This window comes from Lonchura striata, chromosome 7 (assembly GCF_050655825.1).
Source record: "Lonchura striata isolate lonStrDom1 chromosome 7, ASM5065582v1, whole genome shotgun sequence".
Taxonomy (NCBI): Eukaryota; Metazoa; Chordata; class Aves; order Passeriformes; family Estrildidae; genus Lonchura; species Lonchura striata.
In genome coordinates, this window is record NC_140709.1 from 27,006,436 (window position 1) to 27,025,920 (window position 19,485).

General features: G+C 39.2%; 1 protein-coding gene across 8 annotated transcripts; it reads left to right on the top strand.

The window, feature by feature from the left end:
* The first annotated feature begins 127 nt into the window (after positions 1 to 127).
* TMEM237 (transmembrane protein 237) lies at positions 128 to 16,202 on the top strand. 8 transcript variants are annotated; one of them, XM_085584596.1, is made up of 14 exons: positions 1,024 to 1,883; positions 2,277 to 2,387; positions 3,497 to 3,528; positions 4,447 to 4,457; positions 4,980 to 5,036; positions 5,969 to 6,082; positions 6,459 to 6,573; positions 7,132 to 7,289; positions 7,907 to 8,030; positions 8,982 to 9,173; positions 10,085 to 10,158; positions 10,645 to 10,738; positions 11,844 to 11,965; positions 13,460 to 16,202. In XM_085584596.1, the coding sequence occupies exons 1-14, from the start codon at positions 1,872 to 1,874 to the stop codon at positions 13,525 to 13,527; spliced, it is 1,284 nt and encodes a 427-aa protein (XP_085440722.1). In that variant the 5' UTR covers positions 1,024 to 1,871; the 3' UTR covers positions 13,528 to 16,202. The 8 variants fall into 8 exon arrangements, with proteins under 8 accessions (XP_085440720.1, XP_085440722.1, XP_085440726.1 ...); XM_085584600.1 differs by having other exon boundaries at positions 1,024 to 1,682; XM_085584598.1 differs by having other exon boundaries at positions 1,024 to 1,080; positions 1,626 to 2,387.
* Positions 16,203 to 19,485: the final 3,283 nt, after the last annotated feature.

Genomic DNA, 19,485 nt, shown 5'->3' on the forward strand with positions numbered 1-19,485 from the left:
TTTACTTACACATAAATTCAGAAACTTCCTTTTTATTATGCTTGTTCTGGGTTCTATGATGCCTTTATATTCTGCAGGTCTTACAAATTATATTAAGTAAGAATGTGCTTTTTTTGCATGGTGTATGTCAGCATTATTATTTATGAAGGTATTGTTTTGTTGCTAATCCTTTTTACCTTTAAAATAGGAGCAGTGTTGGCATAACAATAATTACTACAAAACCCAGTTAACTTCATAATACTGTAAATATATCTTTTCTGCTCTTCCATCAACGCAAGTGAGTACAAACTGACAGAATGTGGACTTACCAAAGAGGAAAATAATCACAAAACCTTTCTCTTGTTGGTTTGGTCTGTGGTAGCATGGTCTCCTCAGCAAAGGGTTCAGTGCTTGTGGAAACTAAGTTACTCACTCTCTCCACCTCATATTTGTAGCTGTCTTGCCACCTGAGGTACACAGGTGGTTATTTTATTGGCCTACCTCATCTTGGAGGAAAATCAACAAAAGTGAGTTAAGCAGTCTAGAAAGAGGTTATTTAAAGGCAAGTATTACAGCCAACAGGATGCCTGTTTGTTCTAGAGCCAGGGCTTGTATTCCCTGTTTAGAGGTAAAATGGGAGAGAGAGAAGCCCCAATATGTCATTGATGTGGGTATGTACTGGTGAAGGGTGAGATAGCAGCCTGGTCCATGAGCAGCTTCCCCACGTCTGCCTAGTCCCAGCATCTTTGCCTTTTCTCCATGTATTATTTCTTACTTTGGTTTTGTTTTCTTCGATTACTTCATTTATCAGTTTAAGACCCTGGCTACAAACTGAACTAGTCCAGAACTCTTTTCTCCTTGCTTTTGCTTGTCTGCAGCCCGAGAGACGACGACTCCCGCTCGGGGCCCCGGAGCTGAGCTCGCTCCGATGGGCCAGCCGCCGGCAACACGGCGCAGCCAAGGAAAACGGGAAGCCGGACCTCCCAGCGCTGGGGGGCGGTGCAACCGCGGCGCAGGGCGGAAGGAGCAGCGGCTCCTCCCCGCAGAGCCGGAGCTGGGCGGGCGTGGTCCATGGCGGCGCGGCGGGCGGGCCCCGGCGTGGTGAGGGGGCGGTGGGGCCGGAGCGGGAGTGGGGCGCGAACGGCTCCGTGGGGCTGCAGGGCGGGGAGCCCGGCGGCGGGAGTTTGGCCCACCTGAGCGCTGTTGCTGAAGGGATGTGGCGGGCCGCTCCCCAAGCAGCAGCTGCTCAGGGGAGGCGGAGCTGAAGCGCAACGCGGTAGCAGAGCGCCCTGGTAGCAGAGCGCCCTGGTAGCAGAGCGCCCTGGTAGCAGAGCGCCCTGGTAGCAGAGCGCCCTGGTAGCAGAGCGCCCTGGTAGCAGAGCGCCCTGGTAGCGAGGCTCCTGCGTCCCCGCTCCGCTGCGGAGGCGGCGGTGCCCGCCCGGCTGCATCCCGCGGGAAGGGGGGAATGTAACCGGCCGCATGGTCGCACATTTCTGAAGATCTTTGTAACGGAAGCAAGCAAACATTTCCTTCATGTACTTTTTGATATAAACCTCTCAAAAGAAAATCTGCAAGGCTTTAACAAATCTGTGAAGGCTGCTTCAGTATTTTTAAACATTCTGGACATTTAAACCTTTCCTTCTCAGCGTCCTGGAATGGGCATCCGGGGATTTGGATAGTTCGTTTTCCCCCTGAGTGTCCAGGTGCGTCCCACTGTCTTGTGGCCTGGCTCAGGTGTGCAAACACAGGGTTTGACCGAGGCAGCGGCTGCCTTGTTTGTGGGAGTCTCTTGGTTTCGGGGGCATTATTTCGGAGGCATTTTAAAGCACGCAGCGGTTCTTCTGTCCATAACAAAATGTCCATGGGGACCTGTCCCCAGACTCACCCTTTCTATGAAATTTGGGGTAAGTTACTTCAGACTCTGTGAAATTGCAATTAGACAAAAGCTGATAGCTCTATGGCAAAGCTAGGAACTGTCACACAGATGGGCAGATGAGTATTTACAACTGGCTGCTTGCATGTGCTTTCCTGTGTTGCAAGGAATAAATTATACAGAAATCAATGCACTTGCCAGTTGTTCTGTAGAAGGTAATAAAATAAAAAGGTACTACTGAGTATAGAATTACTACTGCATAGGCAGTGAATGCTGTGTCTTGTTTGTTTTTATGGAGTTTTTTAGCATTTAGTTTTTTTAAATACTAAGTATTGTAAACATTTACTGCCACAAGAATGTTGGAAATAATAAAAGTAATGAGATCTGACCTTTACCAATATTTTTTTCCCTTATGGTGCACCAGTATAGCGTGACCAGTCCCCACCAGTTTGCTGGAAGCCCCTTAGGGTGTGCAGTTCTCTACCTGTGTAGCAAGTGGCACTTGCTGTCAATCTTCAGCATGGCCAAAATCCAAGTAAGAGATTTGAAGTCTAATCCCACAAACCCTTCCTTGCATGAGGTATCTCATTTCCTTTGGGTAAACAAACCAATGTAAAACTTGTTTATAAGAACCTGTGCCAGCACGCAGAATGAAGAGTTTTTTAGTGCAAGTAATATTTGCTGTCATAGAACAACCTGCCCTTGTTTCAAATGGGAGTAGTTCTGGGTCCTGACCCAGGGGTAGGAGGGTTCAGGTCCAGCTAATCCTGGCTGCCTGAAGTTTATTTTTAGTTCAGAATTAGCTGCGGTTCAATGTGAGGGAGCTGAGCAGTGTGAGGGAGCCTAGACCAGTTCACAGTGCCTCTTTCAGGGAAGGACTTCAAATGATATGGGAAAGAAACAAGTGGTAAGTTTGTGGCTCCTTGAGTCTTACCAGTCTTCCAACCTTTTTTAGTTCTGGTATTTGAATTTTCTGGGCATGGAAAATACTTTTTTGTGTATGTTCTTTCAATATAATTGTGTAATACAAAATCTGAAAGTTAACTCCTTTTTCTAGGGAAGAGAAAGGTACAAGCTCAGTTTCAAATTATTATTTGGAGATCCTTTTAGATTTTAGGTGTTTGACCTGCTGGTAAATATGTTCAAAATTATATGGAAAAATGATATTTTGTAATATTTAAAAGCATTTTAATAAGTGAGCTTATTTCCTTTTATTGTTTTTATTATTGTTCTGAATTTACCTCATTAATAGAAAATACTCATCTCAGGTTGTATACTGTACAATTACTGAATGCACAATTCATTACAATATTTTATATTTATTTGAATAGAATAACTAATAAGCTTTATAGTGAAGGTGGTACCTTACATGAAAAAGTAGAAATTATTGAAGCTAAAATGTAAGCTGTGTCTCACACAGAGGGTAGCTGTATGTTCCTACTGCAGTGCCCATCAGAACTCTGATAAAGGCATATTAGTTCAGCATCTTTTACATCCTACTTTTATGTAACATCTCCATTAGGAATGTTTGGCCATTCAGGAGGCATACAGAGAAAAACATACCTTGGATGTTCTGATCTGAAGCTGTTTCCTGAGAGGTGGGTTCATGCTGGCAGAAGCTGATTTTTGTCTCTTGTCTTTCAGTGCCCGCCTCGTGCCCTTCCTCCAGTGCCAAGGTAAAATCATTGCATTCTGTGGAACTGATCATGATACTGTACTGCAGATTTTGAAAGTAGTAACATTAAAATAAATAAGTTTCATAAACATCTCTGAGCAGTAAAAATGCTTCTCTTGCTAAATTTTGTCCCAAAATGCTTTACAAGGAATGCAAAGCATTTTAAAGTTTTATAGAAGCCAATAAATTTTACCATATTACATCAGTTTTAATACTGATGAGAGATAAATCCTTTAAAAACTTCTGGGCAAATATTCCAGTTTTAATGTCTAGTGTAGCTTAAATGTTGTTCATTTTAATCTCTTCTTCATCTCTCTTTTATTATGTGTTCTTTTTATTAGTTTATTTGAATCACAAATATTTAAAACCATGAATTTTGGGAATTAGACTAGATACTCTTTAATAGGAAGTTAGGTATCTATTAGTTTGATGTAGTATAAGGGAAAAATTGGGGGTTTTTTCAGTGTGAAAGGAAAAACAGTTGTATAGTTTTTATGAGATGGTACTTCAGACTTCCTTCAAAGTACCTCCAAGTAAATGTGATGTTTATGATTGTCGACAGATAGTGTCTTTTTAGTGACGTATAGGCTCAAATGTTTCATAACTTCTGTTAGTTTGTTATATACCAGGCAGTAAGACAAGTTTTAATTAGCCAGGTGATTAAAGCTTTTAATCTGATCCACAGCTAGCCAATCAAGAAACTGTGCATAGTCACCATCAAAGTGTTGAATCTTGCTGATTGCTTCATACCCTTTACCCTGTTATACACAGCTGCTCATAAAGAGGAGGGGGGATAAGGAAATTAAGCACGAAAGCAGCAGAGTGAATTTCATGGTTGTGAATTGTAATTTATTCAAAACTAACTTTCTTTTCATCTTTTTACACTGCTTGTCAACAACTTTCCTTCTTCAATATGAAGTGGAAGCCAAGGTGAGTTATTAAAGAGAACTACAAACTTTGGTAGTTCCTTTTGGTGCCACTCATTCTCTCTTTAAAGATGAAGCTTTATACTTTTCCTAAATGCAGGCTGATTATTTAAACTGGATACCTGTGCATTGTTAGAACTGTTGTTTTTCTCTGCTCTCTTTACTGTTAGCTATTTCCATCAAGGTAACTGAAATGTTGCCACTGTGCTTTAAACAGGAAGTTTAATTTTCAGAGCATTATTCAGAGTATTTCAGTTTATCGCTTAACACACATGCATGTATGTACTGAGCCTTTGCTGCACGTAAGACTTCTTACCCTGATTTCTTACTCTGTTTTCCTACCATCTTCTGTACTCTCCTTCTCCTTGTGTGAACTGGTGAATTGTCATCCTACCTGTAAAAACAAAGGATGTCATAATCTGTAAAAAATAATGTATTTCTTAACTTGCAATAGGATGGCTGTTAAAAAAAGGAAATTGAGATTTCTCCTTGCTGTGCACCCATACTTCTGTTTTATGTTATGCAGATGAAATTCCACTCAGTCGTCCCAAAAAAAGGAAACCCAAAGGAAAGACTCCATTAGGTACGGTTCTGCCAAGACTAAAAACTGTTCTTTTATTCCTTCTATTTTTTCCTTTCTAACTTCTTTGCATAATTCATTAAATAGATATTTCCAGCTGTAAGCTGCTTATGTTGAATGTGTTAAGCATTCAAATTTTTGAATGAACTAAGATAAAATTAATTTAGCATTCTGGTTCAATTTCAGTCCTTGGCCAAATAAAGTCATAAGTTAATTACTTCGTTATCACTGAAGAGTTGACTGTAAAAGATAATTATTTGTTGGTTACTTTTGCATAATAAATGTTTATAAAAGATGGGTAAACTTGACTTTGAAGTGGAAACAAAGATTCAGTTGTTACCATAAAAATGCAGTCCTTGAAGGCACTATTAATAATATTAATTCATTTTAACCTTTCACAGAAATAAAATTCCTCCAAAGTATAATAATTAATTGCTCAAACTGGAGTAAATATCCTTCAGTGGATTTTTTTTTGCCCCTTTTTTATTCTTGTACTGTATGTTTAGTATTTAAATTTTCCTTTGATGTGATGCCATTTTGCCTTAGCTCATATCTGTGGATCACCATGCAATAATTTTTTTTTTTTTCTTGGCTCTTGTATTATAATTTTTGCACATAGAAAAGAGAAATATAGAGGTGTAGTTCTTTCCAGTGATGGATTCTTTTCAGGCAGCCCTCTGCTGTATGCCCAAATGGGAATGTGCTACTTCTTGGATACTTAAATTTCCTCTGAGTATGATACTGTTACTGTGAAATACCTTTGGATATTTCCACTTCTCATCATTGATTCTCAACTCTCACATTTCCTATAGCCAATGCATTTTCATCTCAGTTGTTGCTCAGCTGGGCAACAATGTGGTAAATGGCAGCTTTCTTTTGCCTGTTTCTCAGTGGCTCTGAATTCAGGCTGCTGGATCTTTTCCTGTGGTTTTTAGATGGAATTGTGCAAGCAGCAGTTCGTCGACAGTCTGAAAGCAGCGAGCCCCTGACCCCTGAACCTCCTGATGCCCCTCCTCAGAGGAAACGCAAGAAGAAGAAAGTACCTGCTGGTATGTGAGATAGTGGTAGATGGGAAAGAGAAGTGAATAAAACTTGGGAACACAGAAATGTTATTGGACAATGTGTATTTAGTTTTAAAACATTTCATGTGCTTCTTTACCTAAAATAGCTGAAAGTAATCTCTGGGTGAGTGGTAGTTTAGAGTTTCACTTTCTGGTTTCAGATTACATTGGGTACAGACCTCCATGAATATAATGGATATACAGTTTTGGAAATTGTTATACTTTACATCATTCAAAGCTCAGATCATGACTTTTTTTGCTACTCTTTTTATATAATAACTATTTATGTATTTAGGTGAATATATTTCCATTTTTATGAAAGCTCTGAAACTTTCATGTTGGGTTGTTTTTTTTTAATCTTCAGATTCTGAGACCTCTTTTACCCAGCAGAATGTGGCATCCCTATTTCAGAATGGAAATGGCATGGATGTCCCTGAAGCTGAAGAAACGGTGATCCGCAAACAGAGAAGAAGAGCAAAGTGAGACAAAACTAGTATAGCTCATAATCTGGATTAACTGTAACAGTGAATGTGGCTGAAGAGTATTTGACATTGTCATTTGGCAAAAATGTAAAATCTTGAAGCCCACAATACCATTCAGCCTGTGTACACTTCTTTCCAGGGTTAAAATCTAACTTTTTTCACTTCTTCGTTCTGTGCATTCCTGGATGCATCACAGCTCTAAATACATGTTCATTAGCCTAATAGTTCTGTCACAGACATGAAAAAATTGGAATTTTCAACTGCTTTCTCTCATTCTTACTATTTTAATTATACGAAAGTTAGCTTTTTTTCCCAATTATTCTGATATGTTCTAACTGTTAATCTCTTGATATGGAATTAATCTTATGGTTTTAGTCAACTACCTGCATGGGAACTTTAGTCCTTAAAATTATAAACAGGGTAATAATATACAGGTCATAGTCTGATGGGTTCTTATCAGTCAGGTTGGGCATGTTAAATGTTCATAGGAGGCTTTGGATTTTACACAGTACCTCCTATTCTTTCTCTGTCCCACTGTGTGTTCTGTGCCAACAGGAAACCTCGGCCAGCTGAAGTAAGCTCCAATGAGCTGGAAGTGGAGGAGGAAGACATCATTGAAGATGAGCACAGAAAGAGCCCAGATCAGCAGCCTGTGTTTGCTGCTCCCACTGGAATTAGTCAGCCTGTTAGCAAAGTGTTTGTTGAAAAAAATCGTGAGTTCATATTGTGATTTAAGTAATTTAAGAACATTCTTGCAATTAGAAGAAGCATTATTGTATCTAAAATCTAAATACTGTAGTATTGGGAAGAATTTTTTTAAAGTTTTCCAAAACAAAAATTATTTGGAAATAAATACACATGATGATTTTTCAACAGTGAATGGTGGTGTTGCTGTACTGGTATATTTGGTTTGATTTTTTAATTCCATGGTGGAGGTGAAAAAGGTTTCAAAATATCTAGCGGAGCTTTTTTGACTTAATATTGTCACAGTACATTAAGAAGAAACTATTACTTAGAAAAAGTCTTTCAGGTGCAAGTTTTTTGCAGGGCGTTTGTGTTTTTCTGTTGTTTTGTTTGGGTTTTTTTTGTCCCAGGGAACGCTAGGTAATTTCCCAAAGTGCTTTGCACATTGTTAACTCCATAACCTGACCCACCAGGATTCATCATTCTGACAAGAGGCATCCTGTATCAATGTAAGCTGACAAAGGGCAGGAAGGGGGGAGAAGAAATTTCTGATGCTTACAGCCTTTTAACAATAATTAAGCGTTAATGTAGAAATGATGGTGAAAGGAAACAGAGCTCTCTAAAACTGATTTCCTTATCCTTTCAGGGCGTTTTCATGCAGCTGACCGTGCAGAATTGATTAAAACCACTGAAAATATCAATGTACTTTTGGATGTGAAGGCTTCATGGACTACTAGAGATGTTGCCCTCTCAGTGCACCGAAGTTTCAGGTGAAAGATAAATGTTCTGATATAAATAAACATAAATCGGGGGTTTGGTTTGAGTTTTTGGGTTTTTTTTCCTCCCTGAAATTAGTGTCTTTCCTCTATAGTTGCGGTGTATTTTTATTTCTTTTGGATATTCCTAATAAATGGTGGTTCTGGATTCAACAGCTATGAAGTTTATCAGTCCTCTAGCGTTTTGTATTTGTTGTCAAAATTATAAATTTCTATGTAGACATCACATGTGAAATACAGTGATGTATAAAGAATAACTAAGAAAGTCATATTGCAAAGATTCTGACAGAATCTCAATAGCAAGAGATTGAGCTGATAACCAAAACATTAGTCACCTACAAAGTGTGTTAGAAAGTAGGATTGACCCATCATGTGTATTACCAGAATAAAAATACCCGAATTCAGACAATTCTCAAAGAAAAATCCTGGTTGGTGGGAAAGAGGGAGGAGTGAAATTGCACTGGGAGAATAAGCTTGCACATAAATAGCAAAACCATTACTTTTTAATATGCAGTTATTTTGTAATAGAGAATGGGAAGGTAACAGCCATCTTCTGTGGTCTGTTTTACCTGGAAGCCTGTGCTCAAGCTTTCCCTTAGCAATGAGGATACTGAAAAGATTGCCTTGGGGACAGGTTAGAATGTTCTGCAAGTGTAAGGGGCAGTGGTCTTGGGAAACTACAGGCAGCTACAAGTGAAAGTATTTGATGCCCATGGCTGTAATGAAGGGAAGGTAAAACATCTGTTTTCTTTTAAGTGCTCAGGTTCTGGTGCATCTTGTGTGACAGGAGGAAACAAAACTCTTGCTTAGAATTTTTTTAACTAGAACAGAAAAAGCACTCAGAAACAATGTCTTGAAAAGGGTTGAACAGATGCATTCATAGGCTTTTTCTATCTAGCTAATTCAAGATGTTAAAACTGGTCTAACGTTCTTTCCTCCATTCAGGGTCTTAGGCCTCTTCGCCCATGGCTTCCTTGCTGGTTATGCTGTATGGAACATTGTGGTTATCTACATTTTGGCAGGAAATGAGCTTTCCATGGTTTCTAACCTGCTTGAGCAGTATAAGACAATAGCATACCCAGCTCAAAGTTTGTTCTATTTTTTGCTGTCTATAAGTACAGTCTCAGCCTTTGACAGGTAAAGTATATTTGTATTTGAAAGGTGCATATATATAATCTGTGTATATGATGTTCCTTTCTCCTTTGGCACATGTTGATTTGCTGTTGATTATTTAATTGATATACTCAAAGAATGATTTTTTTATATGGCTTACTAAACACAGAAGGGTGTACTTGTGCATCCAGACCTTTGGTACTCATTTCTGTCTGGTGCTTGCACTCTGCTTCAATGTACTGCTGCTGTTTGTGGGATCAGGATGTGAAGCAAATGTAAGAGATGACCTGTTTTTTTCCGGTGGGACTGTGAAGAGGGGTAGAGAGCAACAATTGTTTCTATCAGGTTCACATTCATATGAATCCATTGCCTAGTCAGGTTTGAAACATAGCTGAGCATACAGTTTTCCTGGCTCAGCTTGGGCTTCTGCATTACAGATTAAGAGTGGGACTGAAAAGAAAGAAGCTCAAAAAAGATCATTCACTAGATTAATGGATATTGCAAATGTTTATTTTATTTAGAGATAGGATAAGCCAGTGGGGGAGTTGGTGCTATGAAAAAAATTGTGACTTCTTTCCCTCCAAGGATGGCAGGGAGGAATCCCAAGTTACTCACATTTGCTCCTGTAAGCAGTGTAAGCACTTACATTAGCATGGACACTGAACTGAATGGCAAAGATGACAGGGGACAGATGTCTCCAGGTTCTCCCTGTTTCAGAAAGGGCTGCAGTGTGAAACTTTATGGAGCATCCTTCTTCATTTTGGAATTGGCATAGTGAGGACCATTGCTATGTGTGTGGGATGTAGTTGTAGATTAAGGCACTGTTACAAAGGCAGAAAAAATACCTTGCAGAAAGTAAAAGAACAATAGAATACTGTTAGAAGAATAATAACATTGTCGTACATTGTGTTAATGACTCTTGATTTTGTTATCAGGATTGATCTGGCAAAAGCATCCATTGCACTGAGGGGCTTTCTTACCCTAGACCCAGCAGCACTAGCTTCTTTCTGTAAGTATTTTGAAGTGGATTGGAAGCTATCCAGAAAATATGCTAAATGGAAAACTCCTCCATACTCTTTTTACTGAAATTTTCCTCCCAGCTTATTTTCTGCTTTAGAATAAATTACTTGCTCAGTAGTTGATAATAGCAGTGTCCATAATCACTGTGTTCCATATTTTTCAAAGCATTTTCAATAGTAGCATTAGTAGGGCTGTTAGTGAGATAGTTCTTTTCCATTTCTGAATATTGAACACAAATCTAACAAAAAAACCAGAATCACAAGATACAAGCTTTGATATAGCTCATGGGTTGCACAAGTGCAGAAATCAGATTTTGATAGGTCAGGAGAATGTTAAAGAAAAAAGAATGAATTAAAGTAGACTATGATTGGAGGCAGTGAAGTGAAAGGAAAGAAAATGTAGTGCTTAGTGCCATGTCATGGATGAGACAGCATTTTGGGATTATATCTGACACTACTAATTCCATTTCTTCCAGTGTACTTTGCTGCTCTTATCTTATCCTTAAGCCAGCAGATGACATGTGACAGAATCCACCTCTACACGCCACCTTCGGAAAATGGCAGTATCTGGTAGGAAACGAGAAATCATTTCTGTAAATTACAGCATAGCTCACTTAGGGACCTTTGTCAAACTGGCAGATTGAAGAGATTGTGCAAGATATGTAAGAAAGTATTGATGAAGGATTTTATTTCTGAACCTGCCTTTGAGCTTGCCCTGAATATTTGCTATTTTCACTAAAAAATAAGAACTCAAGGATGAGTTTGGTCATGTTGTTTGCAAATCCGTTATACCTTAAACAAGAGTTGGAATAATGCTGGAAATGTCATCTGGCAGGAACCTTAAGAATCTCTTTTGCTTGGGAGTGGGACCCTGATGAGGTAAGCAACCATTTTGGGTTCAAGGGCAGGGCATTCTGTAGACAGACAATACTGTCTTTGAAGGAGTCTGCCACAGGATGCATGGGCTTAGCAGACACAGCTAGCATTTCAATATAAACCATCATTTCATTTTAGGTGATCACATCCAAAACTGTTAGTTTCTGAAGTTCCTATTAATGGACTCAAATTCTGGTAGCATGAATTTTTAAAGTAAACCAGGAGAAGTAGAACAAAAGTATTTACGTGAAAATTTGCTGGTTTGGGCAGTTAGTTTTTTGTGGGGGTGGAGGTTTAGGGTTTCTGTGATCTTTGGTGATTGTTCTCTTTACTAGGCCTTTGCAATGCAAGACCATCATGGATGGTACAAGTAGCTCTCTTTTCACATCTGTTTTAGAAAACTTGTTTTGATGTTACTCTGTTGCAATTCTTATTGTAACTTCTTTGCACCAATGATTGTGGTACTCAGATTCCGTCAAAGAAAGAAACTAAAAATTTCTAGCCAGGCAAATACCTGGGAAAAAGCTAGAGAAAAATGTAAATAATTCTTTATCTCTCTTGTTTTTCACATTGTTTATAGTTAAGTTCTATCACTGTGCATCAAGCACTTTAAACCAACGCTGTAAGTTGTTTTCACTTCAGGACCAATGAATTTGGTCCTCATAAAGCTCTATATAAAAAAGCAGTATATTTTGAATAAATCATAGTTTTACTCTCACAGCCTTCTAAGTCCAGTCTCTTCATTCCTGTCCTGCCTCAACAGCGACAAATGACTGATGGTTTGATGTGTCTTTCCCAGGACTGCAGGTACAGAGGCAGAAATTGTTCATTCATGGGTTGTGGTGAATCTCGTAGTGTCTGTTCTAGTTGGGACAAGTTGGATCTTCTTAAGTTCCCGACCAGAGTTGGACCACAGTGAAGGTAGGAAACATTAATAGGCAAAATGTTGTTTATTCAGATTGTTGGGTTTTTCTATCTGCTGTACTCTGTATTGGGTGTTCAAGACTAGTCCTGAGAAATTTTGTGACTGAGGAAGAGCAAGTATCTCCTAGCAACTTTGCATAGCAAATGCTTTTTAGGATGCTGGTGTCTGTGTTTGGTATTATAAAAATAAAAGCTTTATTTGTCCTGTCTGAAGCAACATGGATTTTGAAACATTATAGAAGGTCTCTTTTCAATGAAGAGAAAAATAATTTAAAATACTTGAACAGTATTTTAAATATTTGAAATGCATTTATTCTATGTGTGTCTTAGAAAATTCTCTAATGTTATTAATGTTCCTTCTGGAAGTGCTAAATGGGGTACAAGTTCAGTATTATTTTCAATAGGACATTGCAGTAGTTTTGGGAACTCCCTAGCTTTGAAAAGTCAGATTTGTTCTTGCAGAACAGGACTTCAGATGAGGACAGCTTGTGCTGGTGCAGGCTGGAGGAGGGGGAAGCAAGTTCTTCTCATTGAAGAAACTTGGCTAGAAACTGGGCCTTCTTCCTTTTGTGTTCCACCTGGGATCCAAAAGGTGTGTCCTAACTCAGCATTCCTGTCAAGTGCATGCAGCCTGTCACTTGAAGGTATGCTGTACATAAAAATCCTAAGTTTCAACTTAAAAGCCAAAACATCCTAAGAACACCGTGTCTTGAAGCACAGGTTTGTGTTTGGGAGGCTGAGGATTCAACATGCCTCTTCAAATTACTTCTGAACTTTAATGTAAACATGTCCATATTTCAGCTGGCTCCAGTTACTGTGTTTATTTCTAATAAATCATGTACTGAGTTAAAAACCCCAAACAACTAAGTGGCAGTCTTTACAGTCCTCAATGGTAAAATTTATAACAGATGCTTAAATTGTATTTAAAACCCATAAATAATAAAGACTTACATAAGGAATCCAGTGGCAGAATTTTACTGATTAAATTTTTTGATTCTTACATGTGCCTACTAAGATTGGAAAACCACTTCAGAAATTTCTAGGGCGAAATTCATTAGTACTTATTCCAAATAAAAAAGTTTAGTTTGCTAAGTGTGGGATATACTAACTTAACACTGTGAGACTCAGAGCAAAGACTTCTAAAAATGAATGAGTCTCTAAACAGAAGTCTTCCTTCTTGAGTCTGACACTCTCAAAACTTTAACAATCCCTCAGTCTGATAATAGGGTTGTGTTTCAGTGTCCATGTTGAATGCACGATGGTACTGCACATGATCAACTGCTAACATTGTCACCAATCCTGTCAGTTTTGGGGAGCAGCAATAGTTTTCTGAAAATATTGGTGGCCCTTGCCATCACTGAGTTGTTGATGATATGATTGGGATGAAAAGCAGGAGGCTTGGGGGAATGCCAGGGTACTTTTCAGGAATAATGGAATTGTATTCAGGTGAAAGTTTTCAAAGAAAATATAATTCTTTCATTTCTCTTTTAGAATTGATGTTTCATTCTGAAATTGAGGAATTTCCTCACGGAGATGTCATACCCAGAGTCCAGCCATAAGTGTGGAACAAGAATCTGCATATATTGTAGCTGTGACTGATGGCTCAATATGTTGTATTATAACTATGTATTATAATTTTCATAAAGAAAAAAGTGTATTTTTATATTGTATATATTTAATGTTGATCTTTTTATGTATGTTACAGTTTCCAAATGTGATTGAAAACTTTTATACTTTTGCTTTTTATTTTACAAAGTAGATTATCCCTAGTGCATAAAGTCAAGGTGATTTTGTAAATACTGCTAGTACATAGCCAAAGACACTAGAAGGATGCAGAAGATCAGGTGTTCAGTGCTTTGTTGACTGCTGTACAGTCTTCAACAACCCACTTTTGTTACTAATGCAAACAGCAGTTAGCTTATCTAATTTGGTTAAACATTTTCTAGAGATTAAAAAAAACATCTTACAACAAAAGTAGCCTAAGGAAAATTTATAACAAAACAGAGTTAGGAAATATAAACCTCATCAAGTTAGTAATCTTAAAATAATCTACATTTATTTGTCATAAAATATTTTTTGAGAATAAAGGATTAAATTGACAGGGATTTTGTTTAGTAACCATAAAAGAGGATTATTAAAATCCACTTTTTTAATCTTCATTTAGTTCTCTTGGCAAAAATCTTGATGAGAACAAGTTCTTACAGGCTGATGTGGATACAAGACAGAGAAGTTTTAATGTTGCAACACTTTGGTCAGTTCATTTTGTGAACATCTTCACATCATTTCGTGTTGCCAACAGGATGTATCCATGTCCTGTAATTTCTCAACAGTCAAGAAGTGTATTCCAAAGCCATTCACAAGAATAGTGTTATGATTTCTCCTCATCTGGTATGGCAAGAGCAGTCATTTTATTCACTGCTCTTTCTAAACAGACTTGGATTTCATAGATGCTAAAAATGTTCCTACCTATTTTGATGGAGATTGTTTTCTGCCAAATTGTTACTTTGTGTTAGGATAGAATGGGAAATTTCTTCCTAAAATTACAAGAAAATACTTATTAAATCAACCCAAAAAGTCTGCAGCAGCCCACCTTCTATGCAGTGACGTAGTAGTAATCATGGCAGGCAATGGGTTATGCTGACGAGATCCAACATTCCTTTTCCTTTATATTAAAGTGGCAAAATGAAAGCATTGCAGATGTGAACAAATGCAGATATATTGCAGCAAGAAACAGTCTCCTTAGTAAACACAGATAAGGTCTAGTTTGAAAACCATTTATCAAGAAAATGTCACCTAACTTGTTTGTATGTGTTACTTAACATAGATTGATTTTGCCTTGTTTGATTTAATACGTGTGTCTGTGGGTGGTTGTAAAAGGGGTGCACTTGTCAAAGTTCACTGAAGAATTACTGAACTTTTTTAGTAGTGAAGCAAGAGTATCCAGGTAATACTTGAAAGGAAATGTCAAAGAGCTTTCAATATTAACTATGTTAACTTTGTGCTGTTACCTGAGTTGCTTCAAAGCAAACATGGGGAACGTGAATAACTAGGGCTGTTGCTGCCCTGGTGAGGACTTGTGTTCTTTTGTGTCCATTCAGCAAATTTAAGTTATTCAAAAATTCAGTGTTTGTGACATCTTTTAAATGCTGTGACAATGTTGGCAGGGAGGAAAAAGGCATCTACAAGAATTAAAAGATGTTCCACAGCTGTTGGCTGCATTCTGAGGCGTTCAGTTTGCTGTGGGAAGGAGCCCTTAGCCTCTATTATAAACTATTGTGGCTCTTGTGTCTATATTTTTGTAAAACTAGAGCTAAATTGCAGCTGGCACTGCACTGTACATTAAAATTGAGAGATTCAGGGTGCTGATCTCCTTCAGTTGTGCACTGATGTTCTTGCCATGATTTGGCTGTAGGAGATGAGGGATGAGACAGGAAGTGTTCCGTATAGCTTGCCACCACACTTTCTCCTGATGTTGTGTGTTTGCTTGCAGAGTCATTTACCTCCTGAAGACGAGATTATTAATGACATAGGTGCATGATTTTTCTTTGATCTTGGTATGGTCAGAAATACCATTTTGCCCATAAAATACAGAGCTCAGCAGAAGTGTGCTAAGGCATCACATCAGTACAGGAAAAACTTGGATAACATCGTTGCTTGGTTTCTGACATTAACACTAGGAATTGGCCTTCCGACTATCCCTTTGACAAATTGATGCCAGCCAAGAGCCAGATTCATTCTTATTGTGAAATATTATAGTCTTTATATGTTTGAGCAGGGATTGAATTAATGATCTTAATAGGATCAGTATTTCAAGCCAGGCTTGCCTTTCCTGTATGTATTTTTAGGAGGGTCTGAGTATATCCATATTTAAATTAATGAGTTTTGAGGTTGCCATATAAAAAGCACAATAAACAGTTTGATGGCTAATTATCTATTTTACAAAATACTTTTCATTCCATTAAGCCTCACAGTGGAATATGAGTTTAAGTGAGCTTTTTTTCTTTAGTTTCTTCTAAAGTCTTAGAACATGTTTACAAAATACATATTTAATTCTAGAACATGCAATATTTATAAAGCCTTAACTGAAATGCCCTTGTGCATTTCCATATCATTGTTTTTAATTCATTTGTGTTAATGAAAAAAAGTTTTCAGATATGTTGGTGCCAAGGTCTTGTTTTTACCTATATGAAACATATATTAAACAATTGCTGTAAACTAGTTAATAATGATGGTACTACTTTGTCTTGTTTCCCATTGTTTAGTCTGTTTAAAATAAATCAGTCTGTCTGAAGATTTGGGATGGGAGGCTGAGGGGCTGTTGGGGCTGCTCCAGACTTGGGTGGACAAAGCCCCATGCAGCCTGATCAGAGGCTCGACTCCAAAGCTAAATTAGAAAATTAGAACTTAAGTTGTTGTAGTAATTTAATATTTGGTTAATTTCGACTTGGTTTAAACGTTACTTTCTCAAGGCAGTTTTCTCAAAATGAAGCCAAGGGGACATCAATTTGCAGAGTGTCTTTTTAAAGTAGTTTTGGTATTGCTGAGGTAAACTTTAGAAGGGTTATGATTAGGTGAGAATTACTCGCTTGTAGATTTCCAGCAGAATGTAATAAAACGACTGAAGACTTTGGGAGATCAGAGAATACCATCAGGTAAATACCTACAGCTAAGCCTAAGCCTTACCTTGTTTCCTCATAGCGGTGTGGACGGTGCTATGGCATTCCTCAGGGCGGCTGTGCTTGAAATTGCTGTGTAAGTCCCCAGATACTTGCAGAAAGACTGTTTTCCCTGGGTGTTATTTTTGTACTGTGCCCCCGGGGCTGCTCCCTCCCTTCACGGAGGGCAAGGAGGCCTCCCAGCCTGAGACCCGCCGGCTGCTGCTTCTGGGAACAGCTGCTTTAGGGGATGTTTTTTCCTGCCTTGTGTCGCCCTTCCGTCCCCGGTGCGTTTATTTGCCGAGCAGCTTGTCCGCCGCGGTCACCTCGCTGCCCCTCAGCCCTGTCCCTGCTACCCCGCTCCCCTCAGCCCTGCGCTGCCCATCCCGCTCCCCTCAGCGCTGCCCATCCCGCTCCCCTCAGCGCTGCCCATCCCGCTCCCCTCAGCCCTGCGCTGCCCATCCCGCTGCCCTCAGCGCTGCCCATCCCGCTCCCCTCAGCCCTGCGCTGCCCATCCCGCTGCCCTCAGCGCTGCCCATCCCGCTGCCCTCAGCGCTGCCCATCCCGCTCCCCTCAGCGCTGCCCATCCCGCTCCCCTCAGCCCTGCGCTGCCCATCCCGCTCCCCTCAGCGCTGCCCATCCCGCTCCCTTCAGCCCTGTCCTGCCCATCCCGCTCCCCTCAGCGCTGCCCATCCCGCTCCCCTCAGCCCTGTCCTGCCCATCCCGCTCCCCTCAGCCGTTTTCCCGCCTGCCCGCGCGGGCCGCGGTCACGGCCGCCAGGGGGCGGTGGCGGGGCCGCCGTGTCGGACTCGGCCCGAGGGAAGCGGCTGCGCTGCCGTCGGTCGTTGGTTTGGGGCAACGCGATCGGCTATTCAGGGGGACACCGGCAGGCCTCAGAGAGTGATACAAAAAGCAAGATCTACCCGTGGATAAACATCCATACCCACTGCTAGATGTAGTAGTTAATCGCCACAGTGAAAATAAACAGATTAATGTACTTTAGGGGTGGGTGGGGGGGGAGAACCTCTCCACTCCTCTCACCCCAACAAACAAAACTCAAAACAACCCCCCAAAAAATCCTAAAACAAACCAACAACCACTTTTGAAAAAAAAGAAAATCCATAAATTTGAAACTGTTAAAAAGTCTCACAGTCAGAGTATGAATGAAGACTGGAACAGCAAAATTCTTCCATTTTAAATGCTTGCAATGCTGATATTCAAGCAGAGTGCCTTTGTAGGCCATGGCTCACCAAACTGCCCAAAATGTGTAATTTTACAAGTCCAGCATAAGGAAAAAGAAAAGTTGCCAAAAAAAAAATCCTGACTGAAAGTCAAAAGAGAAGCAATGTAGAGAAATGTGTGCATTGCCATGCCACCAGCATCTGGGTCAAATATTAATAAATATGCTATTTAGGAAGGAAAGCCAAATTACTTTGTCCTTAAAACTAGTTTGAGGAAATCTAGTAATGTAGTGAAGAAAAATATTGGAAAGTATGCTGAACCACCTTTTTCAACATCACATGCTGCAGGCTCTAAGGATTCAAAATCATGTGTTCTCCCATGATAAGGAAAACTTGAAGCAGAAAGTGGAGCAGGAAAAAGTGCATGACAACCAGCCAAAGATATCTTTCCACAATTCTGTGATGGTTCCATCAGCTACTGTAGAAAAACATCCACCTCAAACCAGGAAAACTCATCTATACCTGACTTGCCAGATTTCACTTGGGCAAAAGGAAATCTGCCAGTAAGAATACTTTTCTTTTGACTGCATGAAATGTGAGAATTAGAAAGATAATTGATATTGAGTGTAGAATAAGCAAACTTTGAAAATAAAATGTAGTAAATAAACTCAGCATTGATACTCTTGACTCGTATGTCATGTAAATTTTGACAAACCAGAGGAAAAACTCTGCATCCTGCCAACAATCCATTCTCCTCCATTGCGGATGGATTTCATAAGAGGACAACTGAATTCCATGAATCTGGCTATGTAGGTAAATACAGTAATAATGGTGTATTCTATAATCATATCTAAAAATAAAACCACCGCTTGATTGCAGATAAGTTAATATGGGCTTTTGGGGCATTTTTCCAGAAGTTTCTGGGATAGTGTTCCAGATAAGAAACAAACATATATGTAACTAATTTATAGAGTAGAACTAGTTGTTTTTATCTGAGAATTATGGAGGTTTCCATAGGCACCTGTTTTAACCTAATGTTCTCTCCTTCATCCTATCTCAAGTTTCTGGATAGATTCAGTTATGTTAAATACTAAATTTTATTTTGCTACCAGGTTATGAGTAGACCACCTCAATTTTCAGTGGTTTCTTCTTTTATAAACTCAAGTCTTTGCTTGTTTGTTACATCTGATTATTTCATTTCATAGTATGGTTCTTACAGTCCTTCGAGGTCTCTGCTGTAATGTGTACTGTTCTGAATTTTAGTAGTTTTTCCTTATTCATACAGCATAGGGATGGCTATCATTAGGACAGGTCCTTACTGCTACCTTAGTTGTTTCAGAGGTTTATTAGACAAGCTAATATACTTCAGGAAAGCTACTTAATAGCATTAAAGACAGGGTATGTAAATCACCTACTTTGGTACCTGCCTCTTGTCAACAGAGGTTCAGAACAGTAGTTTTCAAATATTTTCCCATATTTTTACCCATCCTCTGGGTTAAAAACTACTTTAAGAGCACTTGAAGAGAAGGAGAGGGGTAGGGAAAAGAGAGTTATTTTAAAAAATTATTTATTCCTGTTCATCTAGTGTAAGAAACTGTTCTCTCTTCAATGGGTATTTGTTGCATTGATACTCTTTAATGTGAGGAATTAATGTATCAGAGCAAGCTGATTCTGAGTAGAT